Source organism: Calonectris borealis, chromosome 38, assembly GCF_964195595.1.
Source record: "Calonectris borealis chromosome 38, bCalBor7.hap1.2, whole genome shotgun sequence".
Taxonomy (NCBI): Eukaryota; Metazoa; Chordata; class Aves; order Procellariiformes; family Procellariidae; genus Calonectris; species Calonectris borealis.
The window spans coordinates 542783-561395 of NC_134349.1; the positions used below are offsets into that span (position 1 = coordinate 542783).

An 18613-nucleotide genomic window follows, 5' to 3' on the forward strand; every position below is an offset into this window, starting at 1 on the left:
ACACACCTTCAGGACCATCCCCTGGCACACAGGATGGTCCAAACATCTCCAGGTGCAACCAAGACCCACACACACACCTTCAGGACCATCCCCTGGGGCACAGGATGAGCCCAAACATCTCCAGGTGCAACCAAGACCCCCACACACACCTTCAGGACCATCCCCTGGCACACAGGATGAGCCCAAACATCTCCAGATGCAACCAGGACCCCCACACACACCTTCAGGACCATCCCCTGGCACACAGGATGGTCCAAACATCTCCAGGTGCAACCAAGACCCCCACACACACCTTCAGGACCATCCCCTGGCACACAGGATGAGCCCAAACATCTCCAGATGCAACCAGGACCCCCACACACACCTTCAGGACCATCCCCTGGCACACAGGATGGTCCAAACATCTCCAGGTGCAACCAAGACCCACACACACACCTTCAGGACCATCCCCTGGGGCACAGGATGGTCCAAACGTTCGTGCCCATCCCGTCTCTCACCAGATCCATGTGCTTGAGACTGTCGAGCAACTTGCAGTTGCGGTTCTTCAAACGGTGGGCCTCGTCGATGATGACGCACCTCCACTCGATCTCCCGCAGCTCGGGACAGTCGGAGAGGATCATCTCGAAGGTGGTGATGAGCGCGTCAAACTTGTAGGCTCCGGGGATGAGACGACCCTGGGATGAAGATGAAGGTAGGGAGATGGCTCCAACCTCATGTTCAAAATTTGGAAAAGGGGTTCTTGAGAAGATCCTGAGATCTAAGAAGACCCAAAACCACCTTACCCGCGAATCCTTGCAGTACATCTCGTACTGTTGGATCATCTGACGAGAAGCCAAACTGCCGTGGTAGACGATGCTGTTCATCTCCGTCCAAGTATTGAACTCCCGTTCCCAGTTGGTGATGGTGGAAAGAGGAGCGATGACCAAGAAAGGACCACGGATACCAACGTTGTAGACCTCTTGGAGAAAGGCGATGGATTGGATGGTCTTGCCCAAACCCATCTCATCGGCCAAGATGCAGTTCTGCCTGCGGGGAGGAGAAGGAGGTGGGCGGTTGGTGGTTGGAAGCGGTGGCAATGTCCCCTGTGTGTCCTCCATCTCCATCCCATTCCACCACTCGCCTGTTGTACCAGTTGAAGAGCAACCAGTTGACCCCCTCCAGTTGATATTCGCGAAGCTGGTTGTGGTTCTTGTACTCGTGAGAAAGCTCCAGCTTCTTCCAAGAACCGGCTTGTGGACGGGGCTGGGAGAAGAAAGTTGGGATGGAGATGACACAGGAGATACCAAAATCAAGAGGACGCGGTGGGAGAAGACCAGGACGCTCACCAAACGCTTGAGTTCCGGGTGCCGGGCTTGGATGCGTTTGAATTCTCCGATTTTTCCCTCGTCTACGTCCTCCTTGAGTTCCCAAGTGCTGTCTTCGTAGGGTAGGGAGCACCACTTCACCAAGTAGTAGACCACCGGCTGGGGTGGGGTCAAAAAGGGGACATCAGTGAGGTGAAACACCATTTTTTGGGGAAAGGGGTTCCTCTTTCCGCCCTCACCTCCCCGTTGTCCTTGTCGACGCTGTGGGACTCGTCCAAGATACGATCCACCTCCACGTAGTCGGGGTTGAAAGGTTCTTCATCCTTTTGAAGGAGATGAAGGAAGAGAAACGGGGGTGAGGGATCTCCTCGAACCTCACCGAAATCGTCCCCCTGCCCCAAAACCGGCACCTCGTGGAAAAAGTGTCGCATCTGAGTCATCTTCGTCTTGAAACGTTTCAACTTCTGATGGATCCTCTTGTCCTTCTCCAGTTGGTCGATGGTGGCCCACTCGCAGTGGAGGTAGGAACTGGAAACGGGAGCAAAGCGTCACGGTCACGTGAAGCCCCGCCCCCGGTGAAGCTATTTGGGGTCAGTAAAGCCGTTTTTGAGCAAAAAAAAAAAACCCCTTTTTTGAAGGTCCACCTCGTCGTAGAAACGTCAACGTGATGCCCCTGCGCCCCTCCGTTGGGTTGGTAGAACTCAACCCAACGAGGAGCTCACCGATGGGTGGTAGGGATCCCAGTTGACCCCAGGGGACACCCCACACCGATCCCACCTCATCCGACCACCTACTAGTTCTTGTATTTGACGAAAAATTCTTCCGATTCGGTCAATTGTCCCGACGGAAGCTGCGGAGAACGAGGCGAGGACGTTAGCGTCGGCGAAACGGCCGGCGAAGACCTCCCACCGCCATCGCCGCGGGGGGGCGGGGGGTCCCTCACCTCTTTCTTCACCACCCTCATGGAGAGGACCTTGTCCACGATGGCCGCGTCCTCCTCGCTGGGGTTTTCCTAAAAACAGGCAGAAAACGAAGATGATGGTGAAAAAGGATGGAAAAAGAAGAAGGAGATCACGGTGGACACCACGGAGGGTATCCAAGATGACAAAACCAAGATTCCCCCACCACAAAAAATTGCATGGAGGGTAACGTCTCCCCTTCCGGTTCCGGTTCCGGGATGGGAAGTTGCGGGATCGGAGGTTGTTCGGTTCGAACCGGCCCCGTCACATCCAATTCTTCATCATCTTCATCATCGGTGATCTTGATGTCCAAATCTTCGGTGTACTTCTTCCGTTTGACTTGTCGATTCGACCGACGCTTCTGGAAGGAGAAGACAAAAAAAAGAGACAAGATAAAGTCAACTCCCCTCCCCCCTTTCCCGGAAACGGAACCGATTCCCGCTCCGGCGTCGTCTCCCGTACCTGGACGCTGGTTTCTTCTTCCTCCCGCGGCGACTGCGCCGGCATCACCTCGGCGTCGGAGTTGTCGGAGGAGGCGTTGCGCTTCCGTTTCTTGCCCACCACCGGCGTGATGGTGCTAACGGGAGGAGGGGGGGGAGGGGCGTTAGGAGGGCGGAGCTGGAGGGATGGAGACCTTCTGGGAGGGTTTGCTCCGAGGTCAAGGTTGGGCGCAAGGAGGGCCAGGGGTGGGGTGGGGATGAAGGTTGGGGGACAATGGGGAGGAAGGTTGGGGACAATGGGGATGAAGGTTGGAGGACAATGGGGATGAAGGTTGGGGACAACGGGGATGAAGGTTGGAGGACAATGGGGAGGAAGGTTGGGGACAACGGGGATGAAGGTTGGAGGACAATGGGGAGGAAGGTTGGGGACAACGGGGAGGAAGGTTGGGGGACAACAAGGATGAAGGTTGGGGACAACGGGGAGGAAGGTTGGGGACAACGGGGAGGAAGGTTGGAGGACAACAGGGACAAAGGTTGGGGGACAACAAGGATGAAGATTGGAGGACAACAGGGACGAAAGCTGGAGGACAACGAGGATGAAGGTTGGAGGACAACGAGGATGAAGATTGGAGGACAACAAGGACGAAGGCTGGAGGACAACGAGGACGAAGGTTGGAGGACAACGAGGATGAAGGTTGGGGGACAACAAGGACGAAGGCTGGAGGACAAGGACGAAGGCTGGAGGACAACGAGGACGAAGGTTGGAGGACAACAGGGACAAAGGTTGGGGGACAACAAGGATGAAGGTTGGAGAACAACAAGGATGAAGATTGGAGGACAACAGGGACGAAAGCTGGAGGACAACGAGGATGAAGGTTGGAGGACAACGAGGATGAAGATTGGAGGACAACAAGGACGAAGGCTGGAGAACAACGAGGACGAAGGTTGGAGGACAACGAGGATGAAGGTTGGGGGACAACAAGGACGAAGGCTGGAGCACAACGAGGACGAAGGTTGGGGGACAACGGGGACAAAGCTTGGGGACAACGGGGATGAACGTTGGGGGACAATGGGGATGAAGGTTGGGGGACAATGGGGATGAAGGTTGGAGGACAACCAGGATGAAGGTTGGAGGACAACGGGGATGAAGGTCGGGGACAACGGGGACGAAGGCTGGAGGACAACGGGGATGAAGATTGGAAAACAACAAGGATGAAGGTTGGGGACAATAGGGACGAAGGTTGGGGACAACAAGGATGAAGGTTGGGGCACAACGGGGATGAAGGTTGGGGACAATGGGGACGAAGGTTGGGGGACAACAAGGGCCAAGGTCTGGGGACAACGAGGCCAAGGGTTGGAGGACAACGAGGGCCAAGAGTTGGGGGACAATGAAGAACAAGGTTGGGGACAATGAAGAACAAGGGTTGGGGGACAACGAAGGCCAAGGTAGGGGACAATGAAGGCCAAGGGCTGAGCAACAACAAAGACCAAGGTTGGGTGCAACCAAGACCAAGGTTGAGGGACAATGAAGACCAAGGTTGGAGGACAACGAAGACCAAGGTTGAAGGACAACGAAGACCAAGGACGGGGGACAACAAAGACCAAAGTTGGGGGACAACAAAGGCCAAGGTTGAGGGACAACGAAGACCAAGGTTGAGGGACAACGAAGACCAAGGTTGAGGGACAATGAAGACCAAGGTTGGGGGACAACGAAGACCAAGGTTGAAGGACAACGAAGACCAAGGTTGAAGGACAACGAAGACCAAGGACGGGGGACAACGAAGACCAAAGTTGGGGGACAACAAAGGCCAAGGTTGAGGGACAACGAAGACCAAGGTTGAGGGACAACGAAGACCAAGGTTGGGTACAACCAAGACCAAGGTTGGGGGACAACCAAGACTAAGATCGGGTGACAACGAAGACCAAGGTTGGGTGCAACCAACACCAAGGTTGGGGGACAACCAAGACCAAGGTTGGGGGACAACCAAGACCAAGGTTGGGGGACAACGCCAGGACCACCCCAACGAGGAGACACACCCACGGCCAGGCCCCCTCCCAGCGCCATTTGGGTGCAAATAGTCCACTTTTTTGGAGCTGAGGAGATCTCACCTGGGTTTGCTGCGCCCCTTGCTCTTGCCGGAGCCACCCTGACCTTTGCCCTTTCGGGGTCTCTCCTCCTTGGGTCCCCCGCGGTCACCGGTCCCTTTCCGCCGGCGTTTCCGTTCGCCCTCCTCTTCCGGTCGGACGCTGGGCAGTTCGTCCTCGTTGAGGACCCGGGGGATGTTCTGCTCGCCCCGGGCTCGGGCGCGAGCGATGGCCTCGGCTACGATGCGATTGGCTTTCTCCTGCTTCTTCTGATGTTCCAACTTGCGGCTCTCCTCCGAGGCACCCCGCGAGCCGGGGCTGGCCAGGGCGGCCACCTCGGTGCTGCTCAGGACCTTCACCACCGATAGACCGGGAGAACCCCCCTGAGATGAGCCGGCCTGCGGGGAGAGACGAAAATTGGGGTGACACCAAGATTGGGTGCTACGGGAGCAAGGTTGGGCGCGATGGAGACCAAGGTTGGGTGCAAGGGAGACCAAGGTTGGGTGCAACAGGACCAAGGTTGGGTGCAGGATGATGGTTGGGTGCAATGAGAACAAGGTTGGGTGGAGGACGAAGGTTGGGCGCAACGGCACCAAGGTTGGGTGCAATGAGACCAAGGTCGGGTGCAGGATCAAGATCAGGTGCAATGAGACCAAGGTTGGGCGCGACGGGACCAAGATTGGGTGCAGGACCAAGGTCGGGTGCAATGAGACCAAGGTTGGGTGCAATGAGACCAAGGTTGGGTGCAATGGAGACCAAGGTCAGGTGCAATGAGACCAAGGTTGGGTGCAGGACAAGGTTGGGTGCAGGACCAAGGTTGGGTGCAATAAGACCAAGGTTGGGTGCAATGGAGACCAAGGTTGGGTGCAATGGAGACCAAGGTTGGGTGCAACGGGACCAAGGTTGGGCGCAATGGAAACCAACATTGGGTGCAACGGGACCAAGGTTGGGTGCAGGACCAAGGTCGGGTGCAATCAGACCAAGGTTGGGTGCAATGGAGACCAAGGTTGGGTGCGATGGAGACCAACATTGGGTGCAACGCCAGGACCAAGGCTTGGGCTCAACGGCCACCATAGTTGGACACGACGTCGGGACCACCCCATGAAGAGCACCCACCAACGACCACACCCCAGAAGCTCCTCAGCTTCCCCCCCACCCCCAAAACCCCACCCAAGTTCACCTGGGGTTGCAGGACCACCTTCAACGGCACCGTCAACCTTTGCCCCGCCCCTCCCACCACCTGCGGCACGGAGGAGACGGCCACGGGAGCCGGTTGGCCACCGGCGCCGGCGGGTTGTTGGAGGAGCTGGATCTTCTGGGGGGCTCCTGGTTGGCCGGCGGGTGGTTGTTGAACCTGGAGTTGGATGGTGACCACCTTGGCGGGTTGACCCGGCGTCCCTTTGGCTTGACCGAGGGCGGCCAATTGGTTGCCCTGTAGAACGATTTTGCCCGGCAAACTGCCCAATACCACGTGGCGTTGACCGGGCGGAGCGCTACCGCCCGGCGGTTGTTGCAGCACCAGCGTGATGCGTTTCGATTCGCCCTAGAGGAGAAAAGGGGCGGGGTCAGCGTGAGAACAGGGAGACGGGAATATTTGGGGACCCACAGGAGCTTGGGGACCCCGCTATGGGTTGGTGGCCCCAACCCTGAGGACCTCAAGAACTTTGGGGACCCCGCTATGGGTTGGTGGTCGCAACCCTGAGAATCTCAAGAACCTTGGGGACCCCACTATGGCTTGGTGGCCCCAACCCTGAGGACCTCAGGGACCTTGGGGACCCCGCTATGGGTTGGTGGTTGCAACCCTGAGAATCTCAAGAACCTTGGGGACCCCGCTATGGGTTGGTGGCCCCAACCCTGAGGACCTCAAGGACTTTGGGGACCCCGCTATGGGTTGGTGGCCCCAACCCTGAAAACCTCAGGGACTTTGAGGACCCCACTGTTGGGTGATGACCCCAACCCTGGAGACCTCAGGGACTTTGAAGACCTCGTTATTGCGACGTGACCCTGATCTTGAAGACCACCACTACGCCCCCCCAAGCCCCTTGAATCCATGGACCCTGATCTCAGGAGATGATCCCAACGCTGAGGACCTTTACTACCTGGTCCTGAAGACCTCAACGCCTTAGATCTCACCACCAGTGGGTGGCCCCTATCCTAGAAAGCCCCATCACCCCACCCTGAGCCTCCCAACCCCAAAGAACCCAACCTCAAGAGATGATCTTGACCCTTGGAGACCACCACCACCCCACCCTGAAGACCCCAACCTCAAGGATCCCCACCCTGAGCCCCCCAACCCCCAAGAACCCAACTCTGCGAGATGATCTTGAGTCTTAGAGATCACCACCATCCCACCCTGAAGACCCCAACCCCGAAGACCTCAATCCCACCAGATGACCCCAACTTCAAGGACCACCACCACCCCACCTTGAACCACCCAACCCCAAAGAACCCAACCCCAAGAGATGATCTTGATCCTTGGAGACCACCATCACCCTACCCTGAAGATCCCAACCCCAAAGACCTCAACCCAACCAGATGACCCCAACTTCAAGCACCACCACCACCACCCCATCCTGAAGATCCCCACCCCAAAGACCTCAACCCAACCAGATAACCCCAACCTCAAGGACCACCACCCCCCCACCCTGAACACCCCCACCCCATGGACCCCATCCTGAAGACCACAACCCCAAAGACCTCAACCCAACCAGACGACCCCAACCTCACGGACCACCACCACCCCATCCTGAAGACCCCAATCCCATGGACCCCATCCTGAAGACCCCAACCCCAAAGACCTCAACCCAACCAGACAACCCCAACCTCACGGACCACCACCACCCCATCCTAAAGACCCCCACCCCATGGACCCCACCCTGAAGATCCCAACCCCAAAGACCTCAACCCAACCAGGTGACCCCAACCTCAAGGACCACCCCACCCTGAAGACCCCCACCCCATGGACCCCCGCCCCATGGACCCCCACCCCAAAGACCTCAACCCAACCAGATGACCCCAACCTCAAGGACCACCCCCACCCCAAAGATCTCAACCCAACCAGATGACCCCACCCCATGGACCCCTCCACCAATGGTTACCCCCCCCATAGCCCCGCCCCCCACCCCGTAGCCCCGCCCCCTCATCCACCTGCGCCGGCGCCGACGTCAGGGTGACGGCGGGTTTTAGGGGTGTCCCGGTTCCTCCCGTTTTAACCGGTTGCAAAACCAATTGCTTGACGGGTCTTCCCGGTTGAACCAATCGGTGAACGGCAGCGGCGGAAGGGGCGGGGCCGCTATTTCCCGTTCCGCTTCCGGTGATTTTTCCGGTTAAAACGGTTGCGGCGTTGCCGGTAACGATGGAAACGCCGGGACGAAGTTGAGGAGCGGCGGTTAAAACCTTGGCGAAAGTGACTTTCCCCCCGTTGGGGGGGGTCCCCCCGGTTTGGGGGGGAACGGTAGAAGTTTGGGGTCCCCCCCCTCCCGCCCCCGCGGTCGGGGGGGCTTTGAGGATGACGATTTTGGGGGGTTGGGGTACCCCGGTTGATGAAGAAGGGGTGGGGGTCAAGGTGGCGGTGACCCCCATAAAGGGGTTGCCTTGACTGAGGATTTCGCCATCGGGGGGGAGTTGAGATTGAGGGGGGTCGGGAGGATTTTGGGGGGGCAAAGGTTCTTGGGAAGGAGGTTTTGGGGGGGCGGGGGGCGGGTCTAAAGCCCCCGTTAAACTTAAAGCTTCTTCGATTGGATCGTGGGAGGGCGGGGCGAAGCTTTCGTCCGTTAAAGGATCGAGACCGAAAAGGTTGGGGTCGTCGAAGAGGTCCATGATGGGGTCGGCCATTTTTGGGGGGGTCCCCCCCCTCCCCGCCACCCCGGAAAGGGGGGGGGGTGTGGGGGTTTTTTTTTTGGGGGGGGGGCGAGGGGGGTAGGAAGGGGGGGGGGGCTCACGTCAGGCTTCGGGGGGTCGGATCGCTGGGCTGTGGGGGGAGAAGAAAGAGGAGGGTTAGGGGGGGACACCCCCCCCAAAAAAAAACTGCACCCCCAAATCCGCCAGCCCCCCCAAATCGAGCCTGAGGGCCCCCCCTCCCCCAGCTTTAAGGGCCCTAGAGCCCCCCTCTGACCTTATGAGCCCCCCCCAAAACGAACCCCCATAAATGTGGGGTCACTCCCTCCAAATGTGGGGTCACCCCCCCCAAATGTGGGGTCACCCCCCCTTCAACGTGACCCCCCCAAAAAAAACTGCACCCCCAAATCTGCCAGCCCCCCCAAATCGAGCCTGGGAGCCCCCCCCCCAGCTGTACAGGCCCTAGAGCCCCCCCCATATGAGCCCCCCCCCCAAACTGAACCCCCCCAAATGTGGGGTCACCCCCTCCAAATGTGGGGTCACCCCCCCTTCAACGTGACCCCCCCCAAAAAAAACTGCACCCCCAAATCCGCCAGCCCCCCCAAATCGAGCCTGAGGGCCCCCCCTCCCCCAGCTTTAAGGGCCCTAGAGCCCCCCTCTGACCTTATGAGGCCCCCCCAAACCGAACCCCCATAAATGTGGGGTCACCCCCCCTTCAATGTGACCCCCCCCCAAAAAAACTGCACCCCCAAATCCGCCAGCACCCCCAAATCGAGCCTGAAGGCCCCCCCTCCCCCAGCTTTAAGGGCCCTAGAGCCCCCCTCTGACCTTATGAGGCCCCCCCAAAACGAACCCCCATAAATGTGGGGTCACCCCCTCCAAATGTGGGGTCACCCCCCCTTCAATGTGACCCCCCCCAAAAAAACTGCACCCCCAAATCTGCCAGCCCCCCCAAATCGAGCCTGAGGGGCCCCCCTCCCCCAGCTTTAAGGGCCCTAGAGCCCCCCCCCATATGAGCCCCCCCCCAAACTGAACCCCCCCAAATGTGGGGTCACCCCCCCCAAACGTGACCCCCCCAAAAGAGGCCACGCCCCCCCCAGAGGCCACGCCCCCCCCCCAGGTGCTCCCCCTTCACGTGCAGAGACACCCCAAAAATGCCCAGATTGCCCCAAAACACGCCCAGGGTAATGGGGTTACTGGGATCCCCAGTAAGGGGGGAACTGGGGGGCACTGGGACCCCCAGTATGAGGGGAATGGGGGGAACTGGGATTCCCAGTAAGAGGGGAACTGGGGTGCCCAGTAAGAGGGGAACTGGGATCCCCAGTAAGGGGGGAACTGGGGGGCACTGGGACCCCCAGTATGAGGGGAATGGGGGGAACTGGGATTCCCAGTAAGAGGGGAACTGGGGTGCCCAGTAAGAGGGGAACTGGGATCCCCAGTAAGGGGGGAACTGGGGGGCACTGGGACCCCCAGTATGAGGGGAATGGGGGGAACTGGGATTCCCAGTAAGAGGGGAACTGGGGTGCCCAGTAAGAGGGGAACTGGGATCCCCAGTAAGGGGGGAACTGGGGGGCACTGGGACCCCCAGTATGAGGGGAATGGGGGGAACTGGGATTCCCAGTAAGAAGGGAACTGGGGTGCCCAGTAAGAGGGGAACTGGGATCCCCAGTAAGGGGGGAACTAGGGGGCACAGGGACCCCCAGTAGAAGGGGAATGGGGGGCACTGGGACCCCCAGTAAGAGAGGAACTGGGGTGCCCAGTAAGAGGTGAGTGGGGGAAACTGGGTGCCCAGTAAGAGGAAAACTGGGACCTCCAGTAAGGGGGGAACTGGGGGCACTGGAGAGCCCAGTAACAGGGGAATGGGGGGAACTGGGGTACCCAGTTAGAAGGGAACTGGGACTCCCAGTCAGAAGGAAATGGGGGGGGCACTGGGACCCCCAGTAAGAGGGGAATGGGGGGAACTGGGGTGCCCATTAACAGGCGAACTGGGGGACACTGGAACCCCCAGTAAGGGGGGAACTGGGGGCACTGGGGTGCCCAGTAAGAGGGGAATGGGGGAAACTGGGACCTCTAGTAAGGGGGGAACTGGGGGCACTGGGACCCCCAGTAAGAGGGGAATGGGGGGAACTGGGGTGCCCAGTAAGAGGGGAACTGGGGGCACGGGGACACCCAGTAACAAGGGAATGAGGGGGAACTGGGACCCCCAGTAAGAGGGGAATGGGAGGGACTGGGATGCCCAGTAAGGGGGGAACGGGGGGAACTGGGACCCTCAGTAAGAGGAGAACTGTGACTCCCAGTAAGGGGGGAACTGGAGACACTGGGCCTCCCAGTAACAGCAGAATGGGGGGAACTGGGATGCCCAGTTAGAAGGGAACAAGTACCCCCAGTAAGGGGGGAACTGGGGGCGTGGGGGTGCCCAGTAACAGGGGAACTGGGACCCCCAGTAAGACCGGAACTAGGGGCACTGGGCCTCCCAGTAACAGGCCAAGTGGGCTCCCAGTAACAGGCCTATGGGGGGGCACTGGGCCTCCCAGTAAGGGGGGAACTGGGGGCACTGGGACCCCCAGTAAGAGGGGAACCGGGCCTCCCAGTACGAGTGGAATGGGGGGAACTAGGACCCCCAGTAAGAGGGGAACTGGGCCTCCCAGTAAGAGGGGAACTGGGGGCACTGGGACCCCCAGTAAGAGGGGAATTGGGTCTCCCAGTAAGAGGGGAACTGGGGGCACTGGGACCCCCAGGAAGAGGGGAACTGGGCCTCCCAGTAAGGGGGGGAACTGGGGGCACTGGGATCCCCAGGAAGAGGGGAACTGGGTCTCCCAGTAAGGGGGGAACTGGGGGCACTGGGACCCCCAGTAAGAGGGAAACAGGGGGAACTGGGACCCCCAGTATGGGGAGAACTGGGTCACCGGGCCTCCCAGTAACAGGCCAAGTGGGCTCCCAGTAACAGGCCTATGGGGGGGCACTGGGCCTCCCAGTAAGGGGGGAACTGGGGGCACTGGGACCCCCAGTAAGAGGGGAACCGGGCCTCCAAGTACGAGTGGAATGGGGGGAACTGGGACCCCCAGTAAGAGGGGAACTGGGCCTCCCAGTAAGAGGGGAACCGGGGGCACTGGGACCCCCAGTAAGAGGGGAATTGGGTCTCCCAGTAAGAGGGGAACTGGGGGCACTGGGACCCCCAGGAAGAGGGGAACTGGGCCTCCCAGTAAGGGGGGGAACTGGGGGCACTGGGATCCCCAGTAAGAGGGGAACTGGGTCTCCCAGTAAGGGGGGAACTGGGGGCACTGGGACCCCCAGTAAGAGGGAAACGGGGGGAACTGGGACCCCCAGTATGGGGAGAACTGGGTCACCGGGCCTCCCAGTAACAGGCCAAGTGGGCTCCCAGTAACAGGCCTATGGGGGGGCACTGGGCCTCCCAGTAAGGGGGGAACTGGGGGCACTGGGACCCCCAGTAAGAGGGGAACTGGGCCTCCCAGTAAGAGGGGAACGGGGGGAACTGGGACCCCCAGTAAGAGGGGAACTGGGCCTCCCAGTAAGAGGGGAACTGGGGGCACTGGGACCCCCAGGAAGAGGGGAACTGGGCCTCCCAGTAAGAGGGGAACGGGGGGAACTGGGACCCCCAGTAAGAGGGGAATTGGGCCTCCCAGTAAGGGGGGAACTGGGGGCACTGGGACCCCCAGTAAGAGGGGAACTGGGCCTCCCAGTAAGAGGGGAATGGGGGAAACTGGGACCCCCAGTAAGAGGGGAACGGGGCCTCCCAGTAAGCGGGGAACTGGGGGCACTGGGACCCCCAGTAAGGGGGGAATTGGGCCTCCCAGTAACAGGCCTATGGGGGGGCACTGGGCCTTCCAGTAAGGGGGGAACTGGGCCTCCCAGTAACAGGCCTATGGGGGGGCACTGGGCCTCCCAGTAAGGGGGGAACTGGGGGCACGGGGACCCCCAGTAAGAGGGGAACTGGGCCTCCCAGTATGGGGGGAACTGGGGCTCCCAGTAACAGCCCTATGGGGGGGCTCGGGGCCTCCCAGTAAGGGGGGAACTGGGCCTCCCAGTATGGGGGGAACTGGGGCTCCCAATAACAGCCCTATGGGGGGGGCACCAGGCCTCCCAGTAAGAGGGGAATGGGGTGAACTGGGACCTCCAGTAAGGGGGGAACTGGGCCTCCCAGTAACAGGCCTATGGGGGGGGCACCGGGCCTCCCAGTAAGAGGGGAATGGGGGAAACTGGGGCCACCGGGCCTCCCAGTACGCTCCCACCCGGGGCTCCCAGTTCCAGCCCCACGATGCTGGGGGGGGGGGGGGGGGGGGGGGGGGGGCCTGGCCCCTCCCATCCCCGCTCCCCCCCCACTCCCCCCCTCCCTCCGCCAGGGGGCGGGGCCAAACCATCCGTGAGGGGATGTGGGGGGGGGACCCCCCTCTTTTTCTTCCTCCCCCCCATCCCCCTCCCCCCCCCCCAAAAAAAAACTCCCCCTCCCCCCACCTTACCTGCGGCAGCGGGGGGGAGGGGTGCTGATGGGGGGGGGAGGGGCGGGAAAGGGAAGGGGGGAGGGGCGGCGGGGGGGGGGGGGGGTTTGTGTCCGTCTCCCCCCCCGCGCGGTTGGCGGGTGGCCTCACCCCGCGGGCGCGAGAACAAGGCGGCGGCGCGTGCACGGCGCAACGCAGCCGGCGGGCGGCCGCCACCGACCCCGCCCACTCCTCCCTTTCGCTTCCCCCGATTGGACGCCGAGGGAAAAGAAAATGGGCGGGGATTGGGGGTAGCGGGGTAGGTTGTGAGTTCGCCTACCCGGAAGTTCACCTCCCCCCCCCCCCCCCGCCCTCCGCCTTCCCCTCCCATGGAGGGGGCCTTCAGGGGTGGCCGAGGCGTTGCCTGAAGCCACGCCCGCCCGGCGGTCAGGCAGCGCGGCGGGCAGCCCGGCCGCCATCTTGTCTCGCTGAGGGAAAGGCGGGGGGGGTCCTTAACCCTCTCCCCGCCATGGCGGCCCCTCAGGGCGCCGCGCCAAGAGCCCCGTCCCCAACCTCCCCCCCCCCCCCCGCTTTAAAACAACCGCTTAAAAAAAAAAAAACCCCAAAATTCGCTTTATTTAACCGCAAAACATAGAGAGGGCCGCTCGTCCCCCCCCCCCCCGCTTCACCCTCTCAAAAAAAAAAAAAATAAAACGCTGAATAACCCCCCTCCCCCAACCGCGCTCAAACCCCCAAAATCGAGAGAAAAAGCCTCAAAACGGCACCATCCTCCCCGCCCAAATTGGCTTTTTTTTTTTTTTCTCCCCCCCCCTAGGGAAAAGGGGAAAAAAAGGGCAATTTGCCACCCCTGGGGATGAAATCGTGGCCAAACCCCCTCAAAAAAAAAATCACTTTTAAGCCCTCAAAATCACACGCAAATGCCCCGAACTTGACTTTTTTTTTGTTAACAAGAAGCAGCAAAAATCATCCTTAATCATCTCGCAAAGAATTAGCGTTATTGTGAGGGAATCCTCTGAAAAAAATGAGTTTTAAAACCCCCAAAATAGGTCAAAATAGCACCAAAATCCCCCCAAATGGGTTTTTTTTTTTCTTAACGGAAAGCGGGGGAAAAAAAAAAAATTGTAATTCATCATTTTTGAGGAAAATGGAGTCAAGATTGTGACCAAACCCCCTCCAAAAAATCAGTTTTTAACTAAAAATAGCTCAAAACGGCACCCAAATCCCCCCAAAATAGTGATTTTTGTTAACGAGAGAAGGAAAACCTCATAATTAAGGTTTCTTGAGGAAATTGGGGTCAAAATTGAGGCCCAAAGGCCTGGAAAAAATTCTTTTTAAACCAAGAAATAACTGGAAAATGGCACAAAAATCCCCTCAAATTTATCTTTTTGCTTAATAAAAGGCAGAAAAAATTGTAATTAACCAACCCCCGAGGAAACTGGGGTCAAAATCCTGACTAAACCCCCTCAAAAAAATCAGTTTTAACCCCAAAACTACCCGAAAATAGCACCCAAATCCCCCCAAATTGACTTTTTTGTTAATTAAAAGGATAAAAACCCGTAATTAACCGTCCTTGAGGAAATTGGGGTCAAAATTGTCGCTAAAACCCCTCAGAAAATTCTCTTTTAAACCTTAAATTAAGCTCAAAATTACGCCCAAATCCCCCAAAATGCATTTTTTGGTTAACAAAAAGCAAGAAAATCCCTTATTAATCATTTTTGAGAAAATTGGAGTTAAAAATGTGACCAAAACCCCCCAAATAATCACTTTTAAACCCCCAAAATAGCTAAAAAAAAAACCCCCCAAACCCCCCAAAATGGTCTTTTTTTGTTAGTGAAAAACATCAAAATTCATAATTAACCAACCCTGAGGAAACTGGGCTCAAAATTGTGGCCAAACCCCCTCAAAAAATCCCTTTTAAACCTAAAAATAAACTCAAATGCCCAAAATCCCCCCAAAATTGACTTTTTTCGTTAATAAAAAGCAGAAAAATTCAACGTTAACCACCCGAAGAGGAAATTGAGGTCAAAATTGTTGCCAAAAAACCAGTTTTCAACCCCAAAAATAGCTGAAAACAGCCCCCAGCCCTCCCAAAATTGACTTTTTTGTTAATTAAACGTGAAAAAAATCCATAATTAACCCAAAAAAGGAAACCGGGGTCAAAATTATGGCCAAAACTTTGAAATAATCAGATTTCAACCCCCAAAATTACTCAAATTGGGACCCAAAACCCTCAAATTTCACTTTTTTGGGTTAACGAACACTAAAAAAAAAAATCGTAATTAACGATCTCTAAAGAAATCGGGGTCAAAATCGGGGCCAACCCACCCCCAAAAATATCACTTTTAACCCCAAAATAGCTCAAAATTGCACCCACCAACCCCACAACGGAACCACCCTTTTCCAAATGACCCGTTTTCCTACAAAATGACCCCAAAACCAACTCAAAAATTACAATATTTCTCCCCGGAGCTCCCGAGGCGCGAGGCCGCTCGGCGAGGGAAGAAATTCAACCCCAAAAAACCCGGAAAATCCCCCCAAAATTCAGGAAAATGAATGAAAAAAAAAAAAAAACCCCAAAATGGGTTTTTTCAGCTCTAATTTTTATCGATTTTTGTTACCAAACGATTTAAAAATCCTTTTTTGCCCTTTTTTTTTTTCCAAAATAAAACCAGAGCCAAACCCTACCGCGCGTTTTCACCCTCCTCCTCCAAAAAACCTCACAAAAAAACGGGGTGAAAACCCCTTTTCAAGCATTTTTTCTCCCGAAAACACCCCAAATTTATTAATTAGCGCTAAATAACCCCCAAATCACTTAAAAATCGTCTTAAACCCCAATTTTAGCCATTTTTAACGCGGTGAAAGCTCCGTAACGACGTTGAGTCGACATCGGAAGAACCCAGCGGGGCGTTTTGCCCAAAACCGCCCTTTTTTTGGGCCAAAACGGGATAGAAAAGTAGCGGAAAACTTGAAATTTGGGGTAAAAAGCCCCCAAAATGGGGCATTTGGGAGGGGCGTGGCTTGGGGTGGGCGTGGCGTGGACGCCATGTTGGCTCTTGGCCGTGTAACCAACGCCGGCAAGACCCAATGTGGCCAAGGTCTTGGCCAAGGCGTTGACCAAGGTCTTGGCCAACGCCAAGGTCAAGGCCAAGACGTTGACCAAGGTCTTGGCCAACGCCAAGGTCAAGGCCAAGACGTTGACCAAGGTCTTGGCCAACACCTTGGCCAACGTCAACGCCTTGGCCAACGTCTTAGGACAACGCCAACGCCTTGGCCAAGGTCTTGGCCAACCCCAAGGCCAAGGTCAACACCTTGAGCAAGACCTTGGCCAACACCAACGCCTTGGCCAACGTCTTAGGACAACACCAACGCCTTGGCCAAGGTCTTGACCAACACCAAGGTCTTGGCCAACATGGTGACCAACATCAACACCTTGAGCAAGACCTTGGCCAACATCAATGCCTTGGCCAAGGTCTTGGCCAACACCAAGGTCTTGGCCAACATGGTGACCAACATCAACATCTTGAGCAAGACCTTGGCCAACACCAACGCCTTGGCCAAGGTCTTGGCCAACACCAAGGTCTTGGCCAACATGGTGACCAACATCAACACCTTGAGCAAGACCTTGGCCAACACCAATGCCTTGGCCAAGGTCTTGGCCAACACCAAGGTCTTGGCCAACATGGTGACCAACATCAACACCTTGAGCAAGACCTTGGCCAACACCAACGCCTTGGCCAACGTCTTAGGACAATGCCAACGCCTTGGCCAACATCAACGTCTTGACCAAAGCCTTGGCCAAAGCCAACGCCTTGGCCAACGTCTTAGGACAACGCCAACAGCTTGGTGAACATCTTGGCCAACACCTTGGCCAACATCAACATCTTGACCAACGCTTTGGCCAATGCCTTGGCCAACGTCTTGGCCAACACGTTGACCAAAGCCTTGGCCAACATCTTAGGACAACGCCAAAAGCTTGGCCAAGGTCTTGGCCAACCTCAAGGCCAAGGTCTTGGCCGACGCCAAGGTCTCTTGGCCAACCTTTTGACCAACGTCAACACCTTCAGCAAGACCTTGGCCAACGCCAACGCCTTGGCCAACGTCTTAGGACAACGTCAACGCCTTGGCCAAGGTCTTGGCCAACCTCTTGGCCAATGTCAACGCCTTGGAAGACCGCCCCGCCCTCCCCTTCCATCACCGGAGCGCTGAGACGCCGCCAAATCGTGGGGGAGGGGCAGAGCTGGTTTGGGGGGGGGAGGAGTCTTGGCCCTCGCCCCGCCCCCTTTGACCCCGCCCCCCTCCCCCCCCCCCCCCAAACCCCCAACGTCACCTGGCCTTGGCGATGACGGGGCGTTGGGGGGCGTCGTCCAATCGGGAGGTCTCGTTTCTGGGGGAGGGAGGGGCAAAATTAGGGGCGGGGCAAATTGGGGGCGGGGCAAATTGGGGGCGGGGCAAATTCAGTGAGGTTGGGGGCGGGGCAAATTGGGGGGTGGAGCCCCAAAATTGGCAGGGTTTGCCCCGTTTGGGGGGGGGGGGGCGGGGACACCTGGTGATGTCAGAGAGGAGGCGGGGCAGGGCGGGGCCCCAAGAGTCGCCCCTCCCCCCTCCTGCCCCGTATCTCCCTATAGATCCCGCCTGGCCCCCTATATCCCCCCCATAGCCCCCTATATCCCCCCTATAGCCCCGCCCCCATGCCCCTATATGTCCCTCTGGCCCCTATAGGATCCTCCTGCCCCCTATATCCCCCCCACCAGGACCCTATATCCCCCCATATCCCCCCCCATAGGTCCCCATACCCTCCCACAGGCCTCCATAGCCCCCCATAGGCCCCTCCTGCCCCCTATATTCCCCCCATATCCTCCCTATAGGCCCCTATACCACCCCCATAGGCCCCTCCTGCCCCCCTGTTCCCCCCTATGTTCTCTATAGGCTCCTATAATCCCCTATATCCACCCATATCCTTTCCATAGGTGCCTATATCTCTTTATATTCCCCCACTACCTTTCCATAGGTCCCTATATCCCCCCATACGTCCCTATATTCCTCCTGTAGGTCTCTATACCTCCCTGTATTGCCCTATATGCCCCCTATAGACCCCTATATCCCCTCGTATCTCCCCTATAGACCCCTATATCCCCCCATATCCTTCCCATAGGCCCCTATATACCCCATATCCCCTCCGTAGGCCCCTATAGCCCCCTGAATCCCCCCTATAGGCCCCCATAACCTCTCCATACACCCCTATATTGCCCCATATCCCCCCTGTAGGTCCCTATATACCCCCTTATCCCCCCCATAGGTCCCCACATCCCTCCTGTAAGGCCCTGTACCCCCCCACACCTCCCCTATACCCCCCATATGCCCCTATATCTCCCCTATAGGCCCCTATATCTGCCCATATTCCTCCCATAAGCCCCTGTATCTCCCCTATAGGCTCCTATACTCCGCATAGGTCCCCTATAGGCCCCTATACCCCCCCATATGCCCCTATATCCCCCATAGGTCCCCTATAGGCCCCTATATCAGCTCCATAC

At 57.7% G+C, this 18613-nt stretch overlaps 1 protein-coding gene across 1 annotated transcript in view; it reads right to left on the reverse strand.

Moving 5' to 3' along the window:
* Window positions 1–18613, reverse strand: part of CHD8 (chromodomain helicase DNA binding protein 8) — a 45154-nt gene that overhangs the window by 25295 nt on the left and 1246 nt on the right. Inside the window, exons 2-15 of the mRNA XM_075135283.1 lie at window positions 17410–17466; window positions 7936–8758; window positions 5969–6331; window positions 4813–5186; window positions 2726–2840; window positions 2430–2624; window positions 2248–2316; window positions 2099–2154; window positions 1715–1832; window positions 1544–1627; window positions 1326–1463; window positions 1121–1242; window positions 783–1026; window positions 498–674 (exon numbers count right to left, since the gene is read on the reverse strand). Of these exons, the coding sequence (XP_074991384.1) occupies window positions 498–674; window positions 783–1026; window positions 1121–1242; window positions 1326–1463; window positions 1544–1627; window positions 1715–1832; window positions 2099–2154; window positions 2248–2316; window positions 2430–2624; window positions 2726–2840; window positions 4813–5186; window positions 5969–6331; window positions 7936–8622 (2742 nt within the window). The 5' untranslated portion in view covers window positions 8623–8758; window positions 17410–17466. The remainder of the gene's footprint in view (window positions 1–497; window positions 675–782; window positions 1027–1120; window positions 1243–1325; window positions 1464–1543; window positions 1628–1714; window positions 1833–2098; window positions 2155–2247; window positions 2317–2429; window positions 2625–2725; window positions 2841–4812; window positions 5187–5968; window positions 6332–7935; window positions 8759–17409; window positions 17467–18613) is intronic.